Source organism: Haliotis cracherodii, unplaced genomic scaffold, assembly GCF_022045235.1.
Source record: "Haliotis cracherodii isolate W230 unplaced genomic scaffold, xgHalCrac1.p SCAF_7, whole genome shotgun sequence".
Taxonomy (NCBI): Eukaryota; Metazoa; Mollusca; class Gastropoda; order Lepetellida; family Haliotidae; genus Haliotis; species Haliotis cracherodii.
The window spans coordinates 33,956,943-33,981,125 of record NW_027266330.1 but is presented as its reverse complement, the minus strand read 5'-3'; the positions used below and the strand labels follow the sequence as shown (position 1 = coordinate 33,981,125).

At 40.4% G+C, this 24,183-nt stretch overlaps 1 protein-coding gene across 1 annotated transcript; it reads right to left on the bottom strand.

Annotated features, from left to right (window-relative positions):
* Positions 1-811: 811 nt before the first annotated feature.
* LOC139447691 (polypeptide N-acetylgalactosaminyltransferase 13-like) lies at positions 812-18,959 on the bottom strand. The gene is made up of 12 exons (XM_071229129.1): positions 18,876-18,959; positions 17,148-17,700; positions 16,526-16,670; positions 13,396-13,559; positions 12,110-12,274; positions 8,598-8,808; positions 8,040-8,157; positions 6,298-6,483; positions 3,971-4,093; positions 2,787-2,879; positions 2,387-2,515; positions 812-1,068 (listed from the first exon to the last, which is right to left on the bottom strand). Exons 2-12 carry the CDS (start codon positions 17,623-17,625, stop codon positions 943-945), a joined length of 1,938 nt encoding a protein of 645 aa, XP_071085230.1. The 5' UTR covers positions 17,626-17,700; positions 18,876-18,959; the 3' UTR covers positions 812-942.
* Between the last annotated feature and the right edge of the window lie 5,224 nt (positions 18,960-24,183).

The following is a 24,183-nucleotide window of genomic DNA, read 5'->3' as shown; positions in this document are numbered from 1 at the left end:
ACTCACGGAACCGGGTGGTCTGGCTCGCTGACTTGGTTGAGCATGTCATGGACCCCAGACCCGTGGAGATCCGGGGTAGAATAGGTTTTCAGCAACCCATGCTTGCCGTAAAAGGCGACAAATGAGATCGGGCCCATGTTTTCAATCACAGGATTGTCTGGTCCAGACTCGATTATTTACACACAGCCGTCATATAGCTGGAATATTGCTGAGTGCAGCGTTAAACAACAAACAAACCAACCCATCATGTAGGCCTAGCAGTTAGACGACATCAAGCAACAAACCAACTAATCAACAACATACCATGATTGAACTTACCACGAGCACTCCTCCCAACCATGGTACCGCGATCTTTAAAGGCATGTACAGTAAACTACGTTTATAACAAACACGCTTATGAAGAACTGTCGGTTATAACGAAATTATATTTTGGTCCCGTCAAATTGGTATATATATGCTGTTATAATGCTTATAACGGACTACGGTTATAAGGAACAAAAATTAGTGGTCCCTTTGAGTTCGTTATGACCGTAAGTTTACTGTTTAATGTGAAACAGCGTATTACATCCCTGTCGCATCTATTTTTTGCAATGGAAATATTGCATACATGAAAAATAAATATACCATAATCTACCGTATAGACTCCACGTGGTTAGGGGAACATAACTGTCTGAGGGTATATATGGTTTGGCTTATAAGTATAGGGTTAAGGAAACGCCTGTAAAATGCAAGCTCAAGATATTTTAAAAAACAAACATTTAAAAAACACACACTATAATGCACATCAATGATGACCATTTATTAATTTCTGATCATGAGATAACTTATGAACATGCATTATGTAAATTCAAAACTCTCTCGCACACTCTTTCTTACTCTCACGCGCTCTCGTGTTCGCTCCCAACACACACACTCACACTTGAACACTGTTGTTGATATTGTTCAGCCGTGTTTCTTCGGGAGTATCCACTGTTGCCAGGTCGCCCCAGTACATGTTTCCATCTTTAGTTTGAGATCCGTCCCCATGTGAAGACATAGTTTAGTAGGATTGTGTACAAGAGTTCGGTTCTGAAATTTGAGAAACAAATCACGATTATTTGTAACCATGTGGATTTTGAGCTGCCCTGTCCAAATTGTCTCAAAGATATGCACATTGTGAATTCATTATGTACAGTAAACTACGGTTATGGCGAACACGCTTATAACGAACAGACGGATATAACGAACTCACTTTTATGGTCCCGACTACTTGCTGTAGTTATGCTGTATATATGCTTATTACGAACTACGGTTATAACGAACTAAAATTAGTAGTCCCTTTGAGTTCGTTATAACCGTACTTTACTGTACATTAATCTGCAGGTTTCATCCCACGAAACAAAGACATATACTGGAAACATATATACTAGTATATGCATCTTAACCTTTAGGGGCACTGCATATTCCTTGATGGGGATGTATATGGGTAAGGCAGTTGTTTGTGTTTAGTCTGATAATTTTGGCCTATGAGGAGTAAGTTAATGTGAAATATATATATGCAAATCTGTTCAAATTGTGCTTTAAACCTTTGGTTTAACATGAATGTGTTCTATATATGTCATCTATTTATAAAAAAACAACGAATTTAGTCTATTTTATAGACGTCTTCAATTATGACATTTATAGGCGACATTTCGGGAGACACTTTTTCTTCCCACTTCTTGGTGAAAATATACGTACGATTTCGTGACTACTGAAGTTGCCATGGGTTTTTAACTTTCCTGAATTGTTGTACACTCGAATGTATATGTTTCTAAAGCAAGGAGGAAGGTATTTAAGGTTGAGCATTATAATGACTAATTATAAAGAAATACGATGATACGAAATCAATATGTAGTTCACATTTCTGAAATGATGTTCCATCGAATTATTATGTTTCTACAGAAATACGTGTTGTATTCAATGCTTACATGTTGACCAACAAGACATCCCGTGAAGTTCCGGGGTAGAATAGGTCTTCGGCAACCCATGCGTAGGAGGATCGGACTGTCAGGCTTGCTGACTTGGTTGATGCATGTCATCGTATCCCAAATGCTTGGATCGATGCTCATGATGTCAATCACTCAATTGTCTGGTCCAGACTCAATTTTGTACAGAGCGCCGCCATTTTGCATGAATATTGCGGCGTTAAACAACAAACAACAAACAACGAGATACGATGATACGCAATCGACCAAGTCACCGGGCCTGACCACTCCATCGGTTTAGCTGCCACGCACAACAAGAAATATATTGCCAAGGGTCACCTCTAACGAAGTGAGTCAAAGTGTTTTTTACTCCTAAACACATGTCTATAGTCGCAATCGTACAACAGATTCAGCATTTCATTTCGCTGATGATAACATACCTGTTCGTCATAGATCCAGTAGGGCTTAACGTTCGAACATTCACCTGCTTCCAGGACGAAGGACCCTCGTTCGTAACACATCTTAAATCGGTCATGAGTAATCACACCATCCTCGTAGATTAGCCATCGCTGTAACGAAAAGAAAATAGATTGTTCCTTAATTGTGAACAATTGACTTGCCTTTACATGTGTTTGTGACAGATGCCACCGATGGGGCAAGGTACGCTCACGTGGTATCACTGAATACGTGATTATGATGTACGTGGACGAACAAAGGAGGTTTAATAAATTTGGAAATGTGTTTTGTCACTTTCTTTAAATTTCTATGTTCTGAATTCATTAGTGAGGCTGTCGCAAAAGCTCTACATAAATACACGCATATGTAAGGAGAGGCCTGTACCTGGTTGACGCCTTGACCGTGGCAGTTATACAAGCCAGGTACCATGGTGTAGCCCTGGATGTCAATGCACATGGGTTTACTGGCGTGACGTATCTGCAACAAACACCAACATGAAAAGTACGCGTATATGATGTCGTGAAAATATTATCCAATGGACTGTTACATTCTGAAGTGGATTAATAACTGTTGCCCCACATTTACGCCGGCTAACTATTTTGTTTGTTGGATTTGGGTGTTTTTTTATGTAACGCCGCAGTCGGCAGTATTCCAGCTATAAGACGACGGTCTGTAAATAATCGAGTCAGACAATCCTGTGATTGATATCATGAGCATCGATCCACACATTTGGGATACGATAAAATGCATCAACCAAGTCAGCGAGCCTGACCACCTCGCCTCTTGCGACAAGCATAGTCGCCTTTTACAGCGAGCATGGGTTGCTGAAGACCTATTCTACCCCGGATCTTCACGGCTATCCGCATCATGACACTTTAATGTATACGCAGGTCTGAAGACAGTTGGATTTAACTCCACTTTGAAAACTATTTCAGTTATATTCCAATATGATGTGGATTCTGTGATGTGATTCTGACCCATGACGAGATTTTGTGTGAGTGAGTGAATGTGGTTTAACGCCGCTTTGAACAGTATTCCAGCCACATCACGGCGTGTTACTATGACAGCGAACAGCGACGCCGTATACAACTGTTCCACCCTTCCCCCTTGTCATGGCCATGGGAGACAACTCGGCATAGTCCCAGTCAGAGCCTTACGACTCATACTTAGGGGGCGGTCGGGTAGCCTAGTGGTTAAAGCGTTCTCTCGTCACGCCGAAGATCCGGGTTCGATTCCCAACATGAGTACAATGTGTGAAGCCCATTTCTGGTGTCCCCCGCCGTGATATTGCTTGAATGTTGCTAAAAGCGGCGTAAAACCATACTCACTCACTCACCCACTCATACTTAGAGTGTGTCAATAACTATCCATTCTCTAGTAATCTTCCCCGACCAGATTGGTCATAGTTGCCACCGAATCCACAATTCGGGGTCAATCATGAAATTACATTGAATACAAAATGAAACATGCTTTATTTTGATGCCCCTAACTACCGGTACGTTGACACATTGCATCGACAGTACTTCAGGTAACACTGGAATCATTGTATTTTGAATAGGTGTGCATACCTCACCAGCGGCAAGCGAACGTTTAGGCACAGGGAGAGGAAAGATATTTTCCAGATACCACCGGAAGTCATGACAATGTAAGCTTTCTCGCAATTTTTTCCTTGCTGAAACATCGCCAAAATCCTGAAAGGAAAAAACTCAGTATATGAGTGCATTGTGTTTTATCCCGCATTTGACAGTATTTATTGTGGCGTTCGAACCTCTAGTGACGTCATCCTATTGTTGTACGGGGCCATCCTTTAGTCGAATAACCTCTTATAGTGCTCTCCACTTGAAATCAAATGACGAAATATCACGATGATTAACTGAGAAGGAATAGTATTCACAGTAATGACAAAAACTACTTCGCTTTACAAGAGGTGTCCATTTTGATATCGAAATCAATCATGATCCTGTGGTTACAATTCGGGTAAGAATCGACTGGCAGGTGATTTCGAGCGGTTATATTGACCAGTGACCTTGGCCAATGGCTCTTTCAATACAACATCTGCACGTCCTTTCAGTTCTTGCTCAATCTCATTAAAATCAAATCTTAGTTCTCGCTTCCGATAAACAAAGATCTGAGAACATCCCATTACGGGTCACGTCAGACCGACCTTGCGCGAAGTTTGACCGGCCAATGGATTGACCAATCAGAAGGGAGCTTTCTCGTGCTTTACGGCAATAATTTCAAAATGGCGACTACGCTTCGAAACATATTTTGACAAATTCTCGATTACAAATTTGAAACCTGAACAAAAGATCATTCTGGAATGGCTAATAGATGGTATAGACTGTATGGATTCGGTCGTTTAACACGCACCTATCGTTCAGAATACCCCGTGTTAAAGTGTTCGAGGTTGCATGATTATAAATCACATTCCGACTGTCACTTTCATAATCTGGTAAGCAAAGCTCTGATTAGTCGGATAAAAGGTCGTTCTTGACGTGACCCCTAATGGGATGTCTTCAGATCTTTGTTTAGCGGTAGCGAGAACTAAGGTCTGATTTTAATGAGATTTGTTCTTGCTGGTAATCAACGTATACGTACGCTGCACTAGCTGCTCAATATAGTCCATCACAGTCACCTGATTAGCCATCCTCAGTCGGATTATAAAAACGTGATCAAAACTCATTAAGCTTTGCCATTTTTGTCATTACTGTAAGTAATTTACTTATCTCCTGAGTGGTATGTTTTCACTTTTTAAATATTAGCACAGATGCGGGTATATTCGTAAATTAATCATCGCTATATTTCGTGATTCTATTTCAAGTGGCGAGGACTAAAAAAGGGTCTTTCGACAGAAAGACTCCTCTGTCCCAGGCCCTCCCCCATTCCCCTCTTTCCTGGGAGTACGTTCTCACCCGGTATTCGGACCCACGAGTCGGTGCCTCTTTAGATTTAGAGGCCTATCTTGGCGTAATCGTTACAGTTTACAAAACACTGAGTGTTTGATCTTTCCACCTATTTGTTCGATTTTTGTTTAACTCCGCAATCGGCGATATTCCATCTATATCAAGGCGGTCTGTAAAACATCAGAGTCTGAGTGGGGTATTCATGTTAAATGTATTCATGTATCTCAGTGTGCCAGCACTATAAATCGGCATCAGTCTGGACTAGTACAAGCAGTCACACATACACACACACGTCGCTATATAAGTGCAAACATTTCGTTAAACCCCATTTCATCTCACCTATGGTTTAAGGGCGAGATAGCCAAACAGAAGGCATGTTTGCATTGACTTACTAGTAATTGAATACAAATCACAAAGTATTATATTGTAAAAAAAACCCATTAAATCAGTTAACTAAAGGGAGACGTCAGCATAAGTAATATCAATTTGGAAGCATGTATACATTGCACGTGAAAAGTTATGATGAGAGAAAGAAAAGAAAAGACAGAATAATAACCCCTGGTTTATGTTAGGGATTTAACATTAAAACCTTCATCAGACACATTTATTTCTTAATCGTTAAAAACTCTTTAAATAACAAAAGCAGTAAATCCACATGATATAATGTTAACATGATCAGATAGCAGAGAACTAAATCTGTTTAAGCCATTTCAGATCCTATCTAAATTACATCCTATTTTCCAGATAAATTTAAAAGACAAATCTAAAGCTGCCAGTTGCACAGCGCCATACCATATAAAGACAGGGCATGTGATGGAGTTCTGGCCCTTGATTATCTAAACATACCTGTTTGACCAAGGCGTACACTGGTAGGATTGCCGTTTCATTCGGTTTTTGGTTTTGTTTCTCAAAATGACAATGAATAAAGTCTGGAATAAATAGACCATAATTCCTCGTAGCTCTTTGTTTATTCTTGAAATATATCTACTCACAGCTTTTGGATAAGAGGCGTCGTAGAAAAGCTCCTTGTAATCGTCCATCCACACCTCGGCCACACGCATGGAGTTCCGCATTATCATGGCGCCTGAGTTTTCGAACCTGATGGGTGTAGATGATCGGAATATATGCCCCACTTGGGAGCAGGGGTGATATTCTATAGTCCCGTTACACATCCACACCTGTAACGAGACAATTTACTTGATGATGCAAAGAAAAACATTTCTTCGTGCACTCGTGGTACATACGGTGGACATGCGTTTTCCGCTTGTGCAAGTAGGATTGTACTAACTGGCATCAGTAGTGTAGTATTTATTGTTGTCAGCTGCACCTGCCTTACCTCTCCAAGCGGGAATTATAGTATTTCCTAACCAATGTAGCATACACTTGTTGATGTGCAAACTTTCTCAAACAAAACATTAAGCATCCCAATCTAATCCAACTGATTAATCCATGAAGACATTGAAGTTTTTCGGGATAACAGCTTCCTTATTCTTTGTAACGTTCCAGGGGTACCTCTTGCATCTTCATTAGGTGAATACTGAATACGCCAATAAAATCCAGTGGGGATAAATGAGGGGGCTGAGTGTAATAGCAAAGAGATTGCTCTGGTACATTGTAATACTATAACAATTAGACAACCGTATGTGATTCGTGGTCAATCATATGGATAAAGCACATTAGAGAACACGTAATGAATATTAAATAATCATGGGATATGGTTATTAGTTGTACTTCGTTTTTTTACGTACAGAATTGCCTTGCCTTGTGGTAAGGATAAAACACAAACCATTTACATCAACCAAACCCGAGGGGGGCTGTTTTACCTGACAATGTCTCATACAACATTCTCAATTACTAACAATGTCTCATTCAACATTCTCGCTCTTACTGACAATGTCTCATTCAACATTCTCACTCTTACTAACAATGTCTCATTCAACATTCTCACTCTTACTAACAATGTCTCATACAACATTCTCACTCTTACTGACAATGTCTCATACAACATTCTCACCCTCACTGACACTCTATCATATACTATTTTCACTCTTACTGACAATGTCTCATACAACATCGTCACTCTTACTGACAGTGTTTCATACAACATTCTCACCCTCACTGACACTCTATCGTATACCATTTTCACTCTTACGGAAAATTTATCATACAACATTCTCACTCTTACTGACAATGTCTCATACAACATTCTCACTCTTACTGACAATGTCTCATACAACATTCTCACCCTCACTGACACTCTATCATACAACATTCTCACTCTTACTGACAATGTCTCATACAACATCGTCACTCTTACTGACAGTGTTTCATACAACATTCTCACCCTCACTGACACTCTATCGTATACCATTTTCACTCTTACGGAAAATTTATCATACAACATTCTCACTCTTACTGACAATGTCTCATACAACATTCTCACTCTTGCTGACAATAAATCATGCAACATTTCCACTCGCACAAGAGCACGGCAGACGCGGTTCGTAGGCAGATAATATGAGCACGTGTTAAGTGGAATGTATTTACCTTGAATGATAGCTCCATGTTTTCGCCATCCCATTGCCATCTGTCATACAACATTCTCAATCTTACTGACACTGTCATACAATATTCTCACTCTTACTGACACTGTCATACAACATTCTCACTCTTACTGACACTGTCATACAACATGGCAGATAACATGAGCACGTGTTAAGTGTAATGGATTTACCTTGAATGATAGCTCCATGTTCTCGCCACCCCAGTACAACAGATCCGGGTCATATGTCCCTAGTGATGTGAAAAACGCCTTGTCAATGGCAAACAACCCACCTGGCATAGTAGAGGATCTGAGGGTGAAACAGACTGTTTCAGACAGAGGAACACATGCGGCATAAAGCTGAAATGATCATCTAGAGGGGCTGGTGGGGTGACATTGGGTGTGTTGAGATCATTACACTGATATAGGGACGTGCATTCACGTGTGAATGGCTGTGTGAGTGTGTGTGTGTCTTTACTAGTACAAGCTAATGCTAGCGTTATAGTACCAGCGCATGTTCCATAATAGAAGGCCAAGGGTACACCAGCTTACGAATGTCCATGTTCAGAGTAACTATTATTCGACATTTACTAAACCAGTCTAGTCTTTCTGCATCTACATATAGCTGCCCTGTCTAACGAAACGGGTGGCGCGGAAGCCTGATGGTAAAATGTTTGGTCCGCCTCGCTGTGTGAGAAATAAATTTCTCATTGCTAATTATTACACAGGGCTGTTCATCAGTGTACAAACCTTGCAGGATCAGCATTACTCTTTCGTCTCTTCTTCTCCTTCTCCGGAATTGGTAGCCAATCAAAGGAAAGATTTGTCCACCGGAAGTATCCTACTTGATCCATTATAGCGCCTGACGTCGAGAAGTCTTCCGTCTTGATTGGAAGTACATGGGGGAAGGGAACTGTCGTTGGATCGTTGGCGATGCGCCCCAACAAGGGTTCTAACCATCCTGATGAAACATTACTGATATACAGCTTAACTGTTTAATAATATTGGAGGCCTAAACATATTTTACCAATGCAGGTTGAAACATTTCTTGTTCAAATTAACCGACAAATCTCACATATTGGATTTGTTTGGACATGTTCATTGTTCTTGTCATCAATCATCCGCGAGGGAAGATTGACAACAGATTGACAACATATTGGCAAGAGATGGAGATATAAATTTGATCCTGACCTTTTCATTATTGTTTGGGATAATTTGTCAATATTGGAACCAAATTTCATTTGACGTTTCGATGTTGACGTTGACAACAATATATGCAATGATGGACTTCCACATTAAAAGCATCTATGTGACATTTGTGTATAGTTTTTTTGTTGGTTGGTTTGTTGTTTAACGCCGCACTCAGCAATATTCAAGCTATATGACGGCGGTCTGTAAATAATCGAGTCTGGACCAGACAATCCAGTGATTAATATCATGAGCATCAATCCACGCAATTGGGATCGATGACATGCATCAACAAAGTCAGCGAGCCTGACCACCCGATCCCATTAGTCGCCTTTTACGACAAGCATAGTCGCCTTTTACGGCAAGCATGGGTTGCTGAAGACCTATTCTACCCCGGAATCGTCACGGGTCTTGTGTATAGGACATTTAGGCAAGAAGTAGGTATCCCTATGGGCACAATTGTGCTCCCCTCCTTACTTACCCTTGGATGGGGATGCCTAAGATTTTGTAATGTGAGAATTTCTGTTTGTCTTAATGTAGAGAAAATAATGTCGTATCATTACATTGTTCGTGATTTAGCCAGAATCTCTATATATTGCCTAGGAGTAGACGTATAATTCACAGGATAATCGAGGATGGAACAGATGCAAAGACGCAGATCTATCCTTTTGAGTTATTCCGTATGTCCGTTGGGCACGTCAGAAAGCTGTGATTGTGGGTTCGAATCCCGGTTCGCACCGATTATGTTTATAGGCTTGTCAGCACCATACCCGTGCTCGTGGGTTTCACCGAAGTGGTAAACGTCTGGGACCTGCCTCACTACGAGCTTTCCTCTCACACTAAGCTGACACGCCGTGATATAACTGGAATACTGGTATAAGTGGGGTTAACCCCAACTCACTCATAATTGAGGGTATTGAGAGACAGCAAATTCCAAGATTTCAAAGAAGGCCCATCCCAGGAATATTTCCAAATATGGAATGATAGGTTGGATTGAAATGGAATGCTTGATATGTTCTCTGAAAATGATGGTACGTCTTCATGAGCATAAAACAACATATATATGCCACAGCGGTCAGTAAATAACCCGTGAAGATTCCGGGGAAGAATAGGTCTTCAACAACCCGTGCTTGCAACGGCGACTAACGGGTTCGGGTGGTCAGGCTCACTGACTTGGTTGATGCACGTCATCAATCCCAATTGCGTCGATTGATGTTCATGATATTAATCACTGGATTGTCTGGTCCAGACTCAAATAATTATTTACAGACCGCCGTCATATAGCTGGAATATGGCTGAGTGCGGCGTTAAACAACAAACAAACAAACTAGCAAATAACGTAAATACCGCTTAAGAGAGGTCGGGCTGGTACAGACACATTTGACATTAATGAAAACTATAAAAGACTCCTACAACGTAGAACCTTCCCAATTACGCGCCCCGAGAACGCATGGAGTGTTTGACTTCAAATTTCAAAGTCAACTTTCCCTTTATGTCGAGCAATGTTCCAGCAGATGCACCTTTTTTTTTGGTGTCTCCATTTCACAACTTTTAATGTACAATCGAGCATACTGTTGGATAACGTTAAACAATATTCAAATGGCGGTTGCGTTATTAATTCCATCCTCCGATGTAAAGTGATACATGATTAGTGTTTGACAGATGGGTAATGACTAATACTTCACGGGATGTGTTTCTGGCCGTCCTTGGCTGTGGTAATACTAGTACATATGACACTGACTTTTAGTATTACCATCATATATAAACTGAACCCAGTGAGTGAGTGAGTGAGTGAGTGAGTGAGTGAGTGAGTTTGAACGCCGCATTAAACAACATTCCAGTTCTTTCACGGCATGTCAGCTTAATGTGGGAGGAAATCTCGAAGTGATGCAGGTCTCACTTGTTTACCATTTTAGTGGACATAATCGAACCCAACCGTGATTCGAACACACTATAGCCCGATCCCGTTAGTCGCCTCTTACGACAAGCATAGTCGCCTTTTACGGCAAGCATGGGTTGCTGAAGACCTGTTCCACCCCGGATCTTTACGGGTCGAACAGCAAACTAAAACTATGAAGAGGATAAAATGCGACGTGACAATTAAATGACGTCTCCCAAAACAAGACACAAGCTGACAAGCTCCAACTTGGTTAGAAACCAGCGTTTTTGCATTTGTGTCTATTTCGTATCAAGCCATGTGTCAAGTAGTCCAAGATATAGTTCAACGGATCATTACTAGATAGCCATAGAATCTGGACGAACCTAACAACATGGCTATTCCGTTGTTAGACAGCACACATAAATCTGCGTCGCGGAGATTGATTCCGGGGACAACATATTGAGCGTGTACATATACGCAACATCTGTCTACCAACAAACTTTAGGTTTACAAAATTGGAACATGTGTTAGATAGAAGGTAAAATAAAGCCAACAGAAATATTTTAAAGATAACAGAAATACAGCGCAGCCTTGTGGGTCTGGATGTCAGGATTGTGTAACGAAATAATGACGAATATTGCCCTCATACTCACAACTGTTATACTACATGAGGGCCACTGAGCTATTTTACATTCTTACGGAATATCTAAAGGCAAACACTATTTTACCTTGAAATGACGCTTACAATGTGCCCGGGGAATATCAATGACAATTAGTATGACGTCCGCACGACCATTTTCTCAAGAAAATTGTCATTTTAATTCATTGTAAAATATAATTATCGTGCTCCTCATGGCAATACTTGCTGTCTTGATTAAATTTATGACAAAGAGATAACTTCATTATGGGGAATTGACACACTCTTTATCTTAATTTAAAATTTAATGTCACATCGGCAATATTTCAGCCATATCGTGTGTGTTAACATTGAACTGGCGATGAGCGTATTCGTGTTAGGTTCAAACAATGCCTATATGACAGGGTCGTATCCATATTTGGGCAGTAGAGTATCTGTAAATCACGCATATGAAGATAACCCTTTTCATATACATGAATGGAAGTCATAGCCAGTGGAATAACATTACAATATTAGAGTATTTAATTGAACCATTGCAAGATAATATGATTACCAAACCTGGAAAGCATTCGATATGAGAATCCAAGAATACAATGACTGGTCCCTCAGCGTTCTTGTATCCAAGCAACCGAGCGCGTGTAAGGCCCCCTCGTTCTGGTGCCCGTACAATTTTCACTTTAGGGAACTGAGCCATGTACTTTTCTAAAGGTGCCTTCAGATGATCTGGAAACATTCCGTTTGTAAGTCTGTGATAATTAATTCAGCGCAGATTCAACGAAGTAATTTTAAAGCCAAACCCATTCATAATACCTAATTTCGGCGGTATCATAATACCTATTTTTCGCTGTTATGATTTGGTTTGGCAATAAAAGGACTTCATGCGTGTGATGGTATTTAGACCATCACACGTGGCATGGACAAAATGCCTGTCACCGTTGTTTTATATATTTATTTTCCAAAAAGTGAACGTTTGGCAAGATGCATTCGTTGTCACAGTATCACGAGGGGTGTAACGGCTCGTGGTATAAGACCTAGAGCGGGAAGCACTAAACCACATATCCCTCCAGTGATCCTGTTACAACGAATTTATCTTTCCGGCATGTTTAAATCTGCCATTGTATGAGAGTTAATACTAATTTGCCTTCTCCTCGCACTGGAATCTTTTCAAACCGATAATAGAGACTGATTATTCTCTGACTTTGACGATTTGAATTTATCATGTAATGTGCAATCGGGGTTCTGTCATTGAACAATCCAATTAGATATGTATATGTATATATATATATGGTGCCTAACTACATAAATAACGTGCATATACCAAAGTAATTCCATTTATCAGCCAAAGTGGCTTCCACTGAAGCTTGGACAAGATCAAGCGATGTCTCCGAGGAGATATTACTACAAGGAACTTGAATCACGGTGCTTTGCAGCCCATTGTGACGCCATCAGTCACCATGACGTCACAAACAATTGACATTGCTGATCTCTGTGCCATTAAAGCCGGTTAGAAGTAACTCTAGATACTGGTTATTTCGGTTTACAAACTGAAGAATGATGTTGGATGCTAAATAGAATCTTCCACTTTCGACATCAAAGTCTCGGAGTTCAAAACGTTTATGGGCTCGTGCTTTTATATTTGATACCAAATTACGAGATTCGTATTCATCAATTAAATATACAATTAATGTATTTATGAATGAGTCCAGTGTAGCACATGCTTTTTTGAGTTGTTGAATATGTTTTGGTAAATTCACGAATATAATATATGCTGCATTAAGAAGGTGTTAAACGCTAAAATCTATTTTGTAAATAAGTAGAACGGTTGCGCAAATAACATCAGATACCTTGTGCAGAAAAGTCATCCACCAATATAATCTCCCTTAGTAAGTGTGGCGGTGATCTGTCTAATATACTGTGGACGCTCCTCAGAAGGACCGACCAGGCCTCGTTGTGGAAACACATGACAACACTGGCCATCGGCAGATCTCCGTACTTGATACTTTTACACCTGCAAGATTGACGTAAATATTGCATTAAATGGTATGACAAGGGTTTTTTCATTTGTTTGTTGTTTAACGCTGCACTCAGCAATACCCCCAGCTTCATGGACCAGACAGTCCAGTGATTGATAACACAAGCATCGATCTACGCAATTGGGATACGATGACAGGCATCAAATAAATCAGCAAGCCTGACCAGTGGGTTCGCCATTCCCATTAATTATAAACGTCAGTGAGCCTGCCTGCAGAGAGATTTAAGAACCCCCACTTTCAATGCAATGTTGTATCTGCAAATTCCGACAATTCACAATGAGTTAACAAACAACGTTGGCTGACTTCACACTGACGGAGGAATTCGGGTAAAGTCACACAAAAACATTTATACATTTTTACATTTATTTTGTTAAGCTTCAGTCGATATTGATAAGCATCTAATGACTGTGTCACATGTCACATTTGGAAGTTGTTGGGCCAATAGCTTCTGACATATATTATGTTTGTGTCGTTTGCATGAATGGAAGTTCTCAATACAATATTGCCAAAATACGACGGGGCTCTTGACAAGCAAATATGACCATAAAATGTCAAGCGTCTACTGATGATGCGTTGGCCAATTTGCATTGCTTCCTTAGAAGATAGGTCTTTTGCAAAGTAGTCTAATTAGCAACTACTAGAAACAAATATGGCCGCTAACCAAAGAACATTTTGACATTTTAGAAACAAATGTCCATTATATTATAATTCTACATACTGTCAGTTTGCAATATTTTCTTTGCAAAACCATTAAAGATGCGGTGTTTTAAAGCACATGTTATGAGACGCTTTAGATCAGAAGGAAAATCCAAGATAGCGGCATTCAACCGAGATATCTAAATACGTTTTGACACTTTTGATTTAGGACATATGGAGATAATCTCTGCATTATTGTTGAATTACTGCAGCTGATAGTTTGAGAGGAAACGATTGCGGTAGAGGTCGACACTACATAAACCTCAAATGAGCTCGGAACACGTTGCATCCAATATGGCCACATCACGTGACTTTTGACAAATGCCAACTTTGGAACCCATCAGACTATTGCTTTCTGAAAACTGGTAAAAGTTGCTTTTGGTGAGTTAATTTTAAAGTGTCTGCCCTTAGTCATTAATCCTAGATCCTTGGCATTTTTATGGTATCTGATTTACGTTGGTCTTAATGTGGAGGATCACTTTTGATATAATCTAGCTACTAGTGTTTGAGTGATGTCTAATACAAAGTACCATATGTTGTACGGCGAAATAATCAATAATAATGAATAATAAACATTAGGTCTCTTGTCGTTTAGGCCTGGGGCCTTAGACATCGTTCTTAGTTCTTAGTCATTCAAGAGGCTAAACAATAGTTGGGAGAAATGCACCCTTGTCATACCCCTTCGTTGAGGTGAGGTGAAGTGGAGTTTAACGTCGTGTTCAAGGTTATTGTGCATATGGAGCAGCGTTTTTTGTACTGGTCAGGACTTATACCTGTTTTATAGTGCTAGCCAACTCAGGTACCACTATTTACATGGATACCCAACTCAGATCTAGACACTGTATATTTTACCATGACATTGATGAATGCTTGATTCTGATTGGTAAAAAAGGGGTTTCCTTTTTGCTACGGAAACCCCTTTCATATATATTAAGCCTTTTCACAAAAAACACGTGCGTACGAATATATAGATAGCCTACATTTTGATTCATAGAAAATGGCTGCCGATCGATCACCCCCATATGTACTGTCAAACGTATCTATATTTCCTCTAATACACGCTGGGTCTCTAATACCAGCCAGGTCTCTAATACACACCGATTCAAGGACTCTCGCGAAATTAAAAGACGGCATAGCGTCAAATAGAGGAAATACGGTGGTTTGATATTGGATGTTTTGGGCGTTGGCTAGGCAACCCTCACTGCTTCGATGATGGCATAGAAGATTTAACGAAGGCATATCTACACAGTACAATGACCGACCATTTGTTATATTATCCCCCTAATGCCAATCGCCATGCAGGTAACAATAAGCACAATCGATTGGCGTTGTTTGGTATGACACGACCAGGGATCGAACCCCGAACGCCCGCTCTCTGGGCAGGTGCTCTATCCGACTGAGGAGGCGGTCTACCGTTTTATTGCAATGGAAAGAGTCTCGCGTACATGGTACGCCTATTCAATGCAGCAATGATATTATCGAGTTAATATCAACTTTACTACCTACTATGTGTATGCATCCCATAAAGTTGACTAGTGCATGAATGGAGTCGTGTATGGAACTTCATCGATAGTTCATACATTTGCAATTATTTACACAATTATTTACACAAATCGAAATTGTCGGGATTTTCACCTCAACAATGGACATTGATCTGGATCATATAGAATTGTCGGCGCCTCATTGTAAAATTAGTTCTTGCCTTGCCGTAATATTGACAAGTGCAACAGTTGTTGGAGGCAATAAGGCTCGGGGATATTGATACGAGTTCGAAAGACACATTTGCTCTGTATCAGAAATGGAAGTTAAACTTATCTGGAGAGTACCTGAAGACCAGCGATATGCCATTTTGTCAAACGTTATAACCAAGCACAATGGACAAAGCGAAATTGTTCTCTTCACAAATGTTATAACACTGCCATTATGCATGTGTTACAGATTGACGTTCTACTCTATGGTCAACTGATACACCAGATACATCTAATATGCAATACACATCCTACCAAATACATCCCCCAAACCTCGTGGTTCGACATTTTTGTTTGGACTTTTATTAAAATTTTAACAGAATATTTAGTTGGAAGGAAATAGCTTTCAATCAGAACGCACACCAGAAGGTTTTCACTAATCATGACGGATGGTAAAAAAATATGAATGTTTTATTTTTTTTTTTTCTGAGAGAAATGTGTATGCGCTAACACAAAAAAGCATTCTGTCTCATACAGCAAGACAGTTGGCTACCTACTCTTGTGGCCTGGCGTCGGGGAGACGTCGGTGGATGGAAATGAGGTCACTGACGTATACGTTGAATCGGTTGATTCGGCGTCTCTTATCCATTTTCTTTTCTTCTGTGACGTTAAGCTTTGGCACAAAGCCTTTTCCAAACTCACCTTCATCGATGAAGACAATAATTACATGTTAATACCATCAATAGGTATCCATATTTGCAATAACGTTCTAATTGTATTTGTGCCTTATGAACTCAAGGGTTTGATCTTATGCAATTATATAGAGTAAACTGAATATTTACATACTCTCCTGTAATAACGTGACCTGAATCGAAAGGGACTAAGTTAAAAATTGTACCTACCGTAAAAAGAATTATATATATTTAAAATAGCATTCATTGTGTGCATGATTCTGATATGAAATATGGTTATATCGATATATTGTCGGTGGCACGCACACCATTACATTTTAATACTTTCTCAAACCACGAGAATGTTATAAACAATGACAACTTCACATTTAACCAACTCGGGTTTATAGATATGTAAGTGAACCTAATTACTCAATTAAAAATAGTTTAGTTCAGTAATTTGTAATATCCGAAGTGAAATGATGCAGTAGGAATAAAGCCAACATACCTGGGCCATCTTCAGGACTATTTTCAACAAATGGCGGAAACTGCACTTCCGGTTGTTCCTGTAAACCTTGCTTGACAGCTTGTACTAACTGTTCTGCTTTCTTCACAAGGACATCACCACCTCCTACATCCTGCTTCGCCGAGCTCTTGTCACCCCCTTTAATGTCTAACACCTTATCTTTCTCCTCTTGTTTTTGTGTCTCTTTGGCTTTCTGGCCATCAGTAATGATTGACTGCAACAAATCCCGAACGTTTGAGACATTTCTCGGGAATAACTCTTGAAACAGATCTCGTACCAGCAGCTTCATGTATGTTCTCTCACCCTCTGTAAGGGTCTCTCTTCTGCCATGTGTATGAGGGTTGTTGACTGTCAGCGTGTCATCGTATCCGGACGGAAGCGCCCATTGCATGGAACACAGTACCAGCACAATGCAGCAGAAAATCAACAGGCGAAAGGTCATTCGTTGATATTTCCTCATTGTCCCACAGGCAGTTCGACGTCAATCACACAGGCATTTAAGGAATATGTTCCCTCAATGGCGTCTGGGATGAAACTGGCAGAGAATTAAGACATTTTAACATATGACAAATTGAAAAAATAATGGGAGATGTCATTCTATTTTACTTTCTTTCAGTTAGAAAGATGGGCGTATTGATATTCAGTTCGCAGGTAACAGGTAAATTCATTCAACAAATATATTAATTAATGATGGTTATATGTTTCTATTTGTTTCTGGGTAAAATATCAACGTGTTTTTTTTTTTTTTTTTTTTTTTTTTTTTTGGGGGGGGGCTTATTTATTGGGTGTATGGGCATCAGTTGAGACTGATATTGCACCGTAATGATAAAACTTGAGATAAGAACAAAAGGCATTCTAAATTCACTGATGGATGAACTGACGAATCCTGCTTAACGCCAAAGTCAACAGTTATCCATCAACTGAGGCCTTCCAATAATCGAGTGAATGATAACAAACGACATCTTTCAATCGACTATTACCGAAATAATCGTATGAATCTTAAATGAAGATATAATTTATAAAGCCTTGCCAAGGCATTCTATCTGCCATAGTTCAGAATAGTTACAACGAAACACTAAATAGTGTGTACCAGACATGATTTACTTTTATCGGTTTGAGGTCTGTAATTAGTGGTAGCCTATCAGTCACGAACTCTATTTAAACATAATTACATCCAGACTGGTTGTTCATGGAATCCTTGGTTTTTTGACACAATACGCTGTTTCCGTACTGATAATTGTACCTTTAACAAGCAACTGTGTCAAAAAGTTAAAATATACGTTTTTATTGTATGACATATTGAGAGAAAAATAGAAAGTTCAAAATTGACAACAGCCGGTGAAGAATGTAATACTGCATTTCGAAGCTGTTGTATCAATAACGACAGGATTGATTTTGAAACATGTAGTCTATGAAATCTTATATTACACAATACTCTTCTCTCCTCTAAAATTAGACAAATATGTTTTTCTAGAGCTAGCTAGAGTTGGCTAACTTGCTTTTGTGTACATATCTAGGGTAAACTTTTTTTCATAAAATGAATACGTTCCACAGTCAACGTGCAGGACTGGATTAACCTATACATTTCAACTTGTTTTGTTACAATGCGACGTGCAATAAAATCACACCTGTATGAATCATGTAGGATAGAGAGTACAGCTCCTATATATTATTAAAAGTCAAAGTGACTAGATTGTACCATCTACATACCACAGTGTTTTCTGTCCACGTAGTCGTCACCGTCAGCTGGGAGCCATGGTTGAGAATGATAAAATTGTCACACTGACATATCTGTCTAAAGCGAGGTAGGCACAGCTGTCATACTGCACACCATAAACATATAAAAGCAGGCAGTTGTGCGAAACCAATTTCATCGATTGAGGTATCACCCTGCGCACAGGCTGAGAACATGACGCGTGTTTGGTGGTTACAAGTAGAAAGATCACCTCTCCATGTGTCCGGGCTCCTTTGTGATAAATCTTAACTATTACGACTCAATATTTCTATATTATTTACGGCCTGCACGAAGATGACACCTCCCGCAATATATGTAAGACATACTTACTGTTACCAGCCGTGCATAAATGAGGACATTTTCTATGAAGTACAAACCATGTAATCTCGCTTTAATAGTATCAGTTTGTGTTTGGTTTTGCAACAAAGGACAATTACCATTGCAATGCGCCATTATGTAAGCGGCATTCATTGCGCTTCAACGAGACACATGCATGCCACATTATAATTGGAAATAAGTTTGGCATTAACGCCATTTCGCATTATCCTAATACAAGTGTCTTATCACATAACGGATAGTGTTATGGATGCGTTACGCTGTGCACAGATCCGGCAAATATGTAATTGTGGTCACCATGCAGAGCTCCATACATGAACACGAAAACTATTACCTAAAGTTTGTATATAGCACTTTCTGTAGTACCTGTTCCTGTGCCAACACATTCAGTTGGATATATTTGTAGGGCACAGGGAGAATCTCTGCACTCAGGGGTTATTTCATAGATGGGGAATGGCGGCGTAGTCCCGGGTTCAGTCTCATCAAAGGGTACGATGTATGAAGATTGTTTTTTCTTTTGCGGTTACATTGCCTGAATGGTAAGATCCCACTCACTCATTAATATGTCCACTCCTGATAAATCCAACGAATTTGTGTGTTTTGGATTTTCATGTCCAGATTCGTGTACAGGCCGCGGACGCGTGGCAGGAGTCTGCAGTAAAAAGTCCTCAACAGTTGTTGTGCTGGACCTCTTATTAACGGATTGTAAATAACTTCATTGGGCTGCTGTCGTGACAGCAATGCGTATTGTACGTATGTAGCACCATGTTCTCTGCAAACACTGTCCGTGACGATCTGTGGTGGAATAGGTCTTCAGCAACCTATGCTTGCCGTAAAATGCGATTATGCTTGTCGGAAGAGCCGACTAACGGGATCGGGTGGTCAGGTTCGCTGACTTGTTTGATGCACGTCATCGATCCCAATAGCGTGGATCGATGCTCATGATGTCAATCACTGGATTGTCTGGTCCAGACTCAATGATTTACAAATCGTCGTCATATAGCTGGAATATTGATGAGTGCGGCGTTAAACAACCAACAAACAAACAAACAAATTCTGAAAACAGACCGATCCTTTGAATGTTTTAGAATTCATTATTATTATCTTGTATAACGTCTTGTAGAAAATGGAAACCTCTTGGAATACACATTACCAAAGCAGTTCAACGTGATAGTTGGAACTAAGATATTCACCTTGAAGGCAACTCCATCTCTGTTTGATTGATTGATTTTGAAGAAGTTAGTACCCTTTTCGATGTATCAACAAGCACAGCAATGGTGACATGAGGTGGCTCCATTCACCGCACTCATGACAAAAGCCAGATTTTACAGGCGTAAATGGCTACAGCTGCTGACAATTCCCTGGCCTGCCCTATCAACGACTGAATGGCTGCCGTCCAGGAATTGATGACAGTGACTAACTTCGAATTCAAAAACTGTGAAGATCTTGCTACATCCTATGTTAAAGTTAGAGACATTTTTACAATTACAGCAAAACAACATAACTGCAGAAAGTTGCTTGTATTCTAACGGGGCGGTGGGGTAGTGTCGTGGCTAAAGAGCATTCTCTTCCTGCCGAAGACCCGGTTCAGAACCGCACATGGGTACAATGTGAGGCCCATTTCTGGTGTCAGACACACACGTGCATGCACCTCGCTATGTGTGTGAAGTGTTCTTGAACACGACGTTATACCCCTTGTCACGACGTTATAGCTTACCGTCCCGTATATGCCCTCTACATCTTCAGAGTCATTAGGGGCGGTTGGGTAGCCAGGTAGCTAAAGTGTTTCCTCGTCACGAATGCCCGGGATCTGTTACCCTCATGGGTACAATGTGTGACGCCCATTTCTGATGTCCCTCGCCGCGATATTGCTGGAATATTACACAAAGCGTCGTAAAACTATTCTCACTCACGTATATACTAAGATACTAAGATTGTCCATCGTATAACTTAGTGTCTCCTGTCTTACTATCCTGGTCTCTCAGGATAAATCAAATTAGTCACTGTCTGAATTTACTGATTAGAGGCGATGTCACAGTAGCGAATGTATCCAGAGTATTTAAAAAAAGTATTATCACAGAACAGGAATATACTCAACAGTCAGGCATGCACATGTTAATATAATCCTCATCTATGGTTATTCCATCAAACATAAATGCCTACTTCGCGTAAATGATGCTTTGTATATATCCTGAAGGTTGACACAAACAAGCACTTGGTGGCCAGGTAAAGATCTGACTATAACTGTCCCTTTCATCATGACTTGGCAGAGCAGTTTCTTTTACCTTATTTGGTAAGTAGTTACCTGCGTCATCCAACATTATTTCATTCCTTTTTGTACCGGGTGCCCCTAATGCCCCCATTTCACTGCGACCACGAACATCACGAATCACCCCGAGTAGGACATTTTTCATTTTCGTAGATAAATCTCAATCATTTCTTGAAGTTCTTAAATGAATCTTATTTGATTCCCAAACATTCGAACAGTTCGCGGGAGTTCGTCGAATCGACGAGAAAATGTTTGTTTGTCAAACACTTTCGTGGAAGTGTCCCCGAATTACAATTTCGTGGCTGTATCGTAATACTCCAGGCGGTTGGGTAGCCTTGTGGTTAAAGTGTTCGCTCATCACGCCAAAGACCCGGGTTCGAATCCCGACATAAGTACACTGTGTGAAGCCTATTTCTGGTGTTCCCCGCCTTGATATTGCTGGAATATTGCTAAAAGCGGCGTAAAACCAAACTCACTCACACACTGTATCGTAATCCATTCGTATTTAATTCTTATGTTCCGTAACAGCTTCGTAATCGCTTCTTTTGCATTCTTGGCTATTCTTAGCGATTCGTGGCTCCGAAAATTGCTCGTCCTCAACCCGAAAACAACCCGAAACAGCCACGAATATCCCGAGTCAACTACGAATCATGTAAGAATTAAGTAAGAACAACATTCAGCATATTCGTAACTTAGTCGTAGGCGATTCTTACAATTCGAGCATGATGCGTACATGAATCTTGTAACTCGTACATTTTTCTGAACCAATTCCTGGCATTCTTCATATTTTTCGACCCGATTAGCCACGAAAGTTTGCATTATTGGCTGAATCATCACGAATTTCTAAAGTTTCCGATTCGGGATATTCGTGGTCATAGTGAAAGGGGGGGGGGGGGGGGGGGTGCATTAATTAGACTGCGCGTACACACAGTGCCGATTATGGCTCCCGTTTGTGATCGCTACGACAGCACTTCGGATTACTATCCACAATGATCTGGAATGTCCTATCATTGTCTGAACGCAGTCGTATACGTTCGTAACAGAGTCTTACGGATCGGGAAAAGCCGGAGAGGTCGGCCAGGCACTCACAACAGTATTGTGCGTTTGGGAAACTTAGCCGATTATGTCTAGTCGGATTACAATCGTGACTATGCCGTTGCAGATTCTACTGTATCGGATCAAAATCGTAACAATGTCCTGTGTTGTCTGGGCGGTGTCCTGTGGATAGGGACGCTGTCATGTTTAAACGGGCATGATTTGGAGAAATTGTTCATTGCCGTTTCTTGTCGAGATTGCGGCCAGATCTTGCCGAATGCGAACCGTCTTTGTCGGTTCACTGTCCGGCCACTCTCTAATCTAATCGCATTCGGGAGAATCCGGACGCTGTCGGAACAGATTCGGTCGTTTGTTAACATGCGGAAGATACAAATCGGATCAGATTCGGATTGAGAACGGGATTATCGGGATGAATTCGGCAGTAAACGGCTGAATCGGGACGCTTCCTGAACAGTATCTGATTGTTGTCGTGATTACATAAATGTTTGTACAATTTTAGGAATTTCCCGCCACGAATCACAAGATCTTGATCAGAAGTTTGACAAATTTTCATCGGGAATTGTCCTTTAATGGACGACAGTCAAAATCCTGGATGTGTAACTGATCCCTTACACCACCAGTCGCTTGAAAGCGAGGGCATGCTCAGGCAACTTGCTTTGAATTAAAACCTCGATCCATAGCATAACACTCCTCACGATATGGCTGAAATATTGCCGATGTGACGTAAAGCATTACCTCACTCACACTCACATAGCATAACACACTTACACGTATATATGTCGTATGGACAATTGAATACTAAAGGATATATATCATAAACTTCAGCAGACAAACTGACTGACAGACTGTTTTCAAAAGCCCTAGCATGTCTGATTTAAGTCACTCTAACACTTAAAGTTGATTACCCTTACAACGTACAATAAAAGCGACACATGCCTTTCCATAGGAAGCAGAGTCAATTATATGATATCGCCTGCATCATTAGCATGTGTTTATGAATCACTGTCAAATAGAAAAGATGTCAAGGTGAACGTATCCTGCCCCACTGGTGGTACCCGTCACACACATGCGCAAAACCACATTTAGATTTAGGCTGGAAATCGGCGCAAGATTGGGGTACAGACCTCCTTTAAATGAATCAAGTCAAGTCTGCGAGGACTGCCAACGGTTATGTAAATTACCCTTTAGATACACCACATCCTTCATTATGTAAGACCATGATTAGGCTTGGTACAAATTGGCAGACATGATCTATTGCAGGTTGAGAGAAAGATGGCTCGAACGGAAACCGGAGGAAGGTTTTGAGGTAAAGGATAGTTGTGACACTGGGTGTCTGAAGATCTCTTCATGGAACACGACACACACAGGGACCGACACATGCACGGGATAGTTGGAACTGGAAAAGTGTCCCGAAGCGGAAGGTAAAAGGTGAACTTGTATAATACCTATGGATAGTATACATGTAATGTTTCAGTAACTGTTTTAAATATTTCCATCATTACATTTGCATAAAACCCCATGACAAAATGCAAGCGTAAGTATATTTGAAAATTTCAAAGTAAAGTATTACATTAAGCTTGTCGTTACAATGTATAGCGCACGGCCTTGAGGTGATGATAACT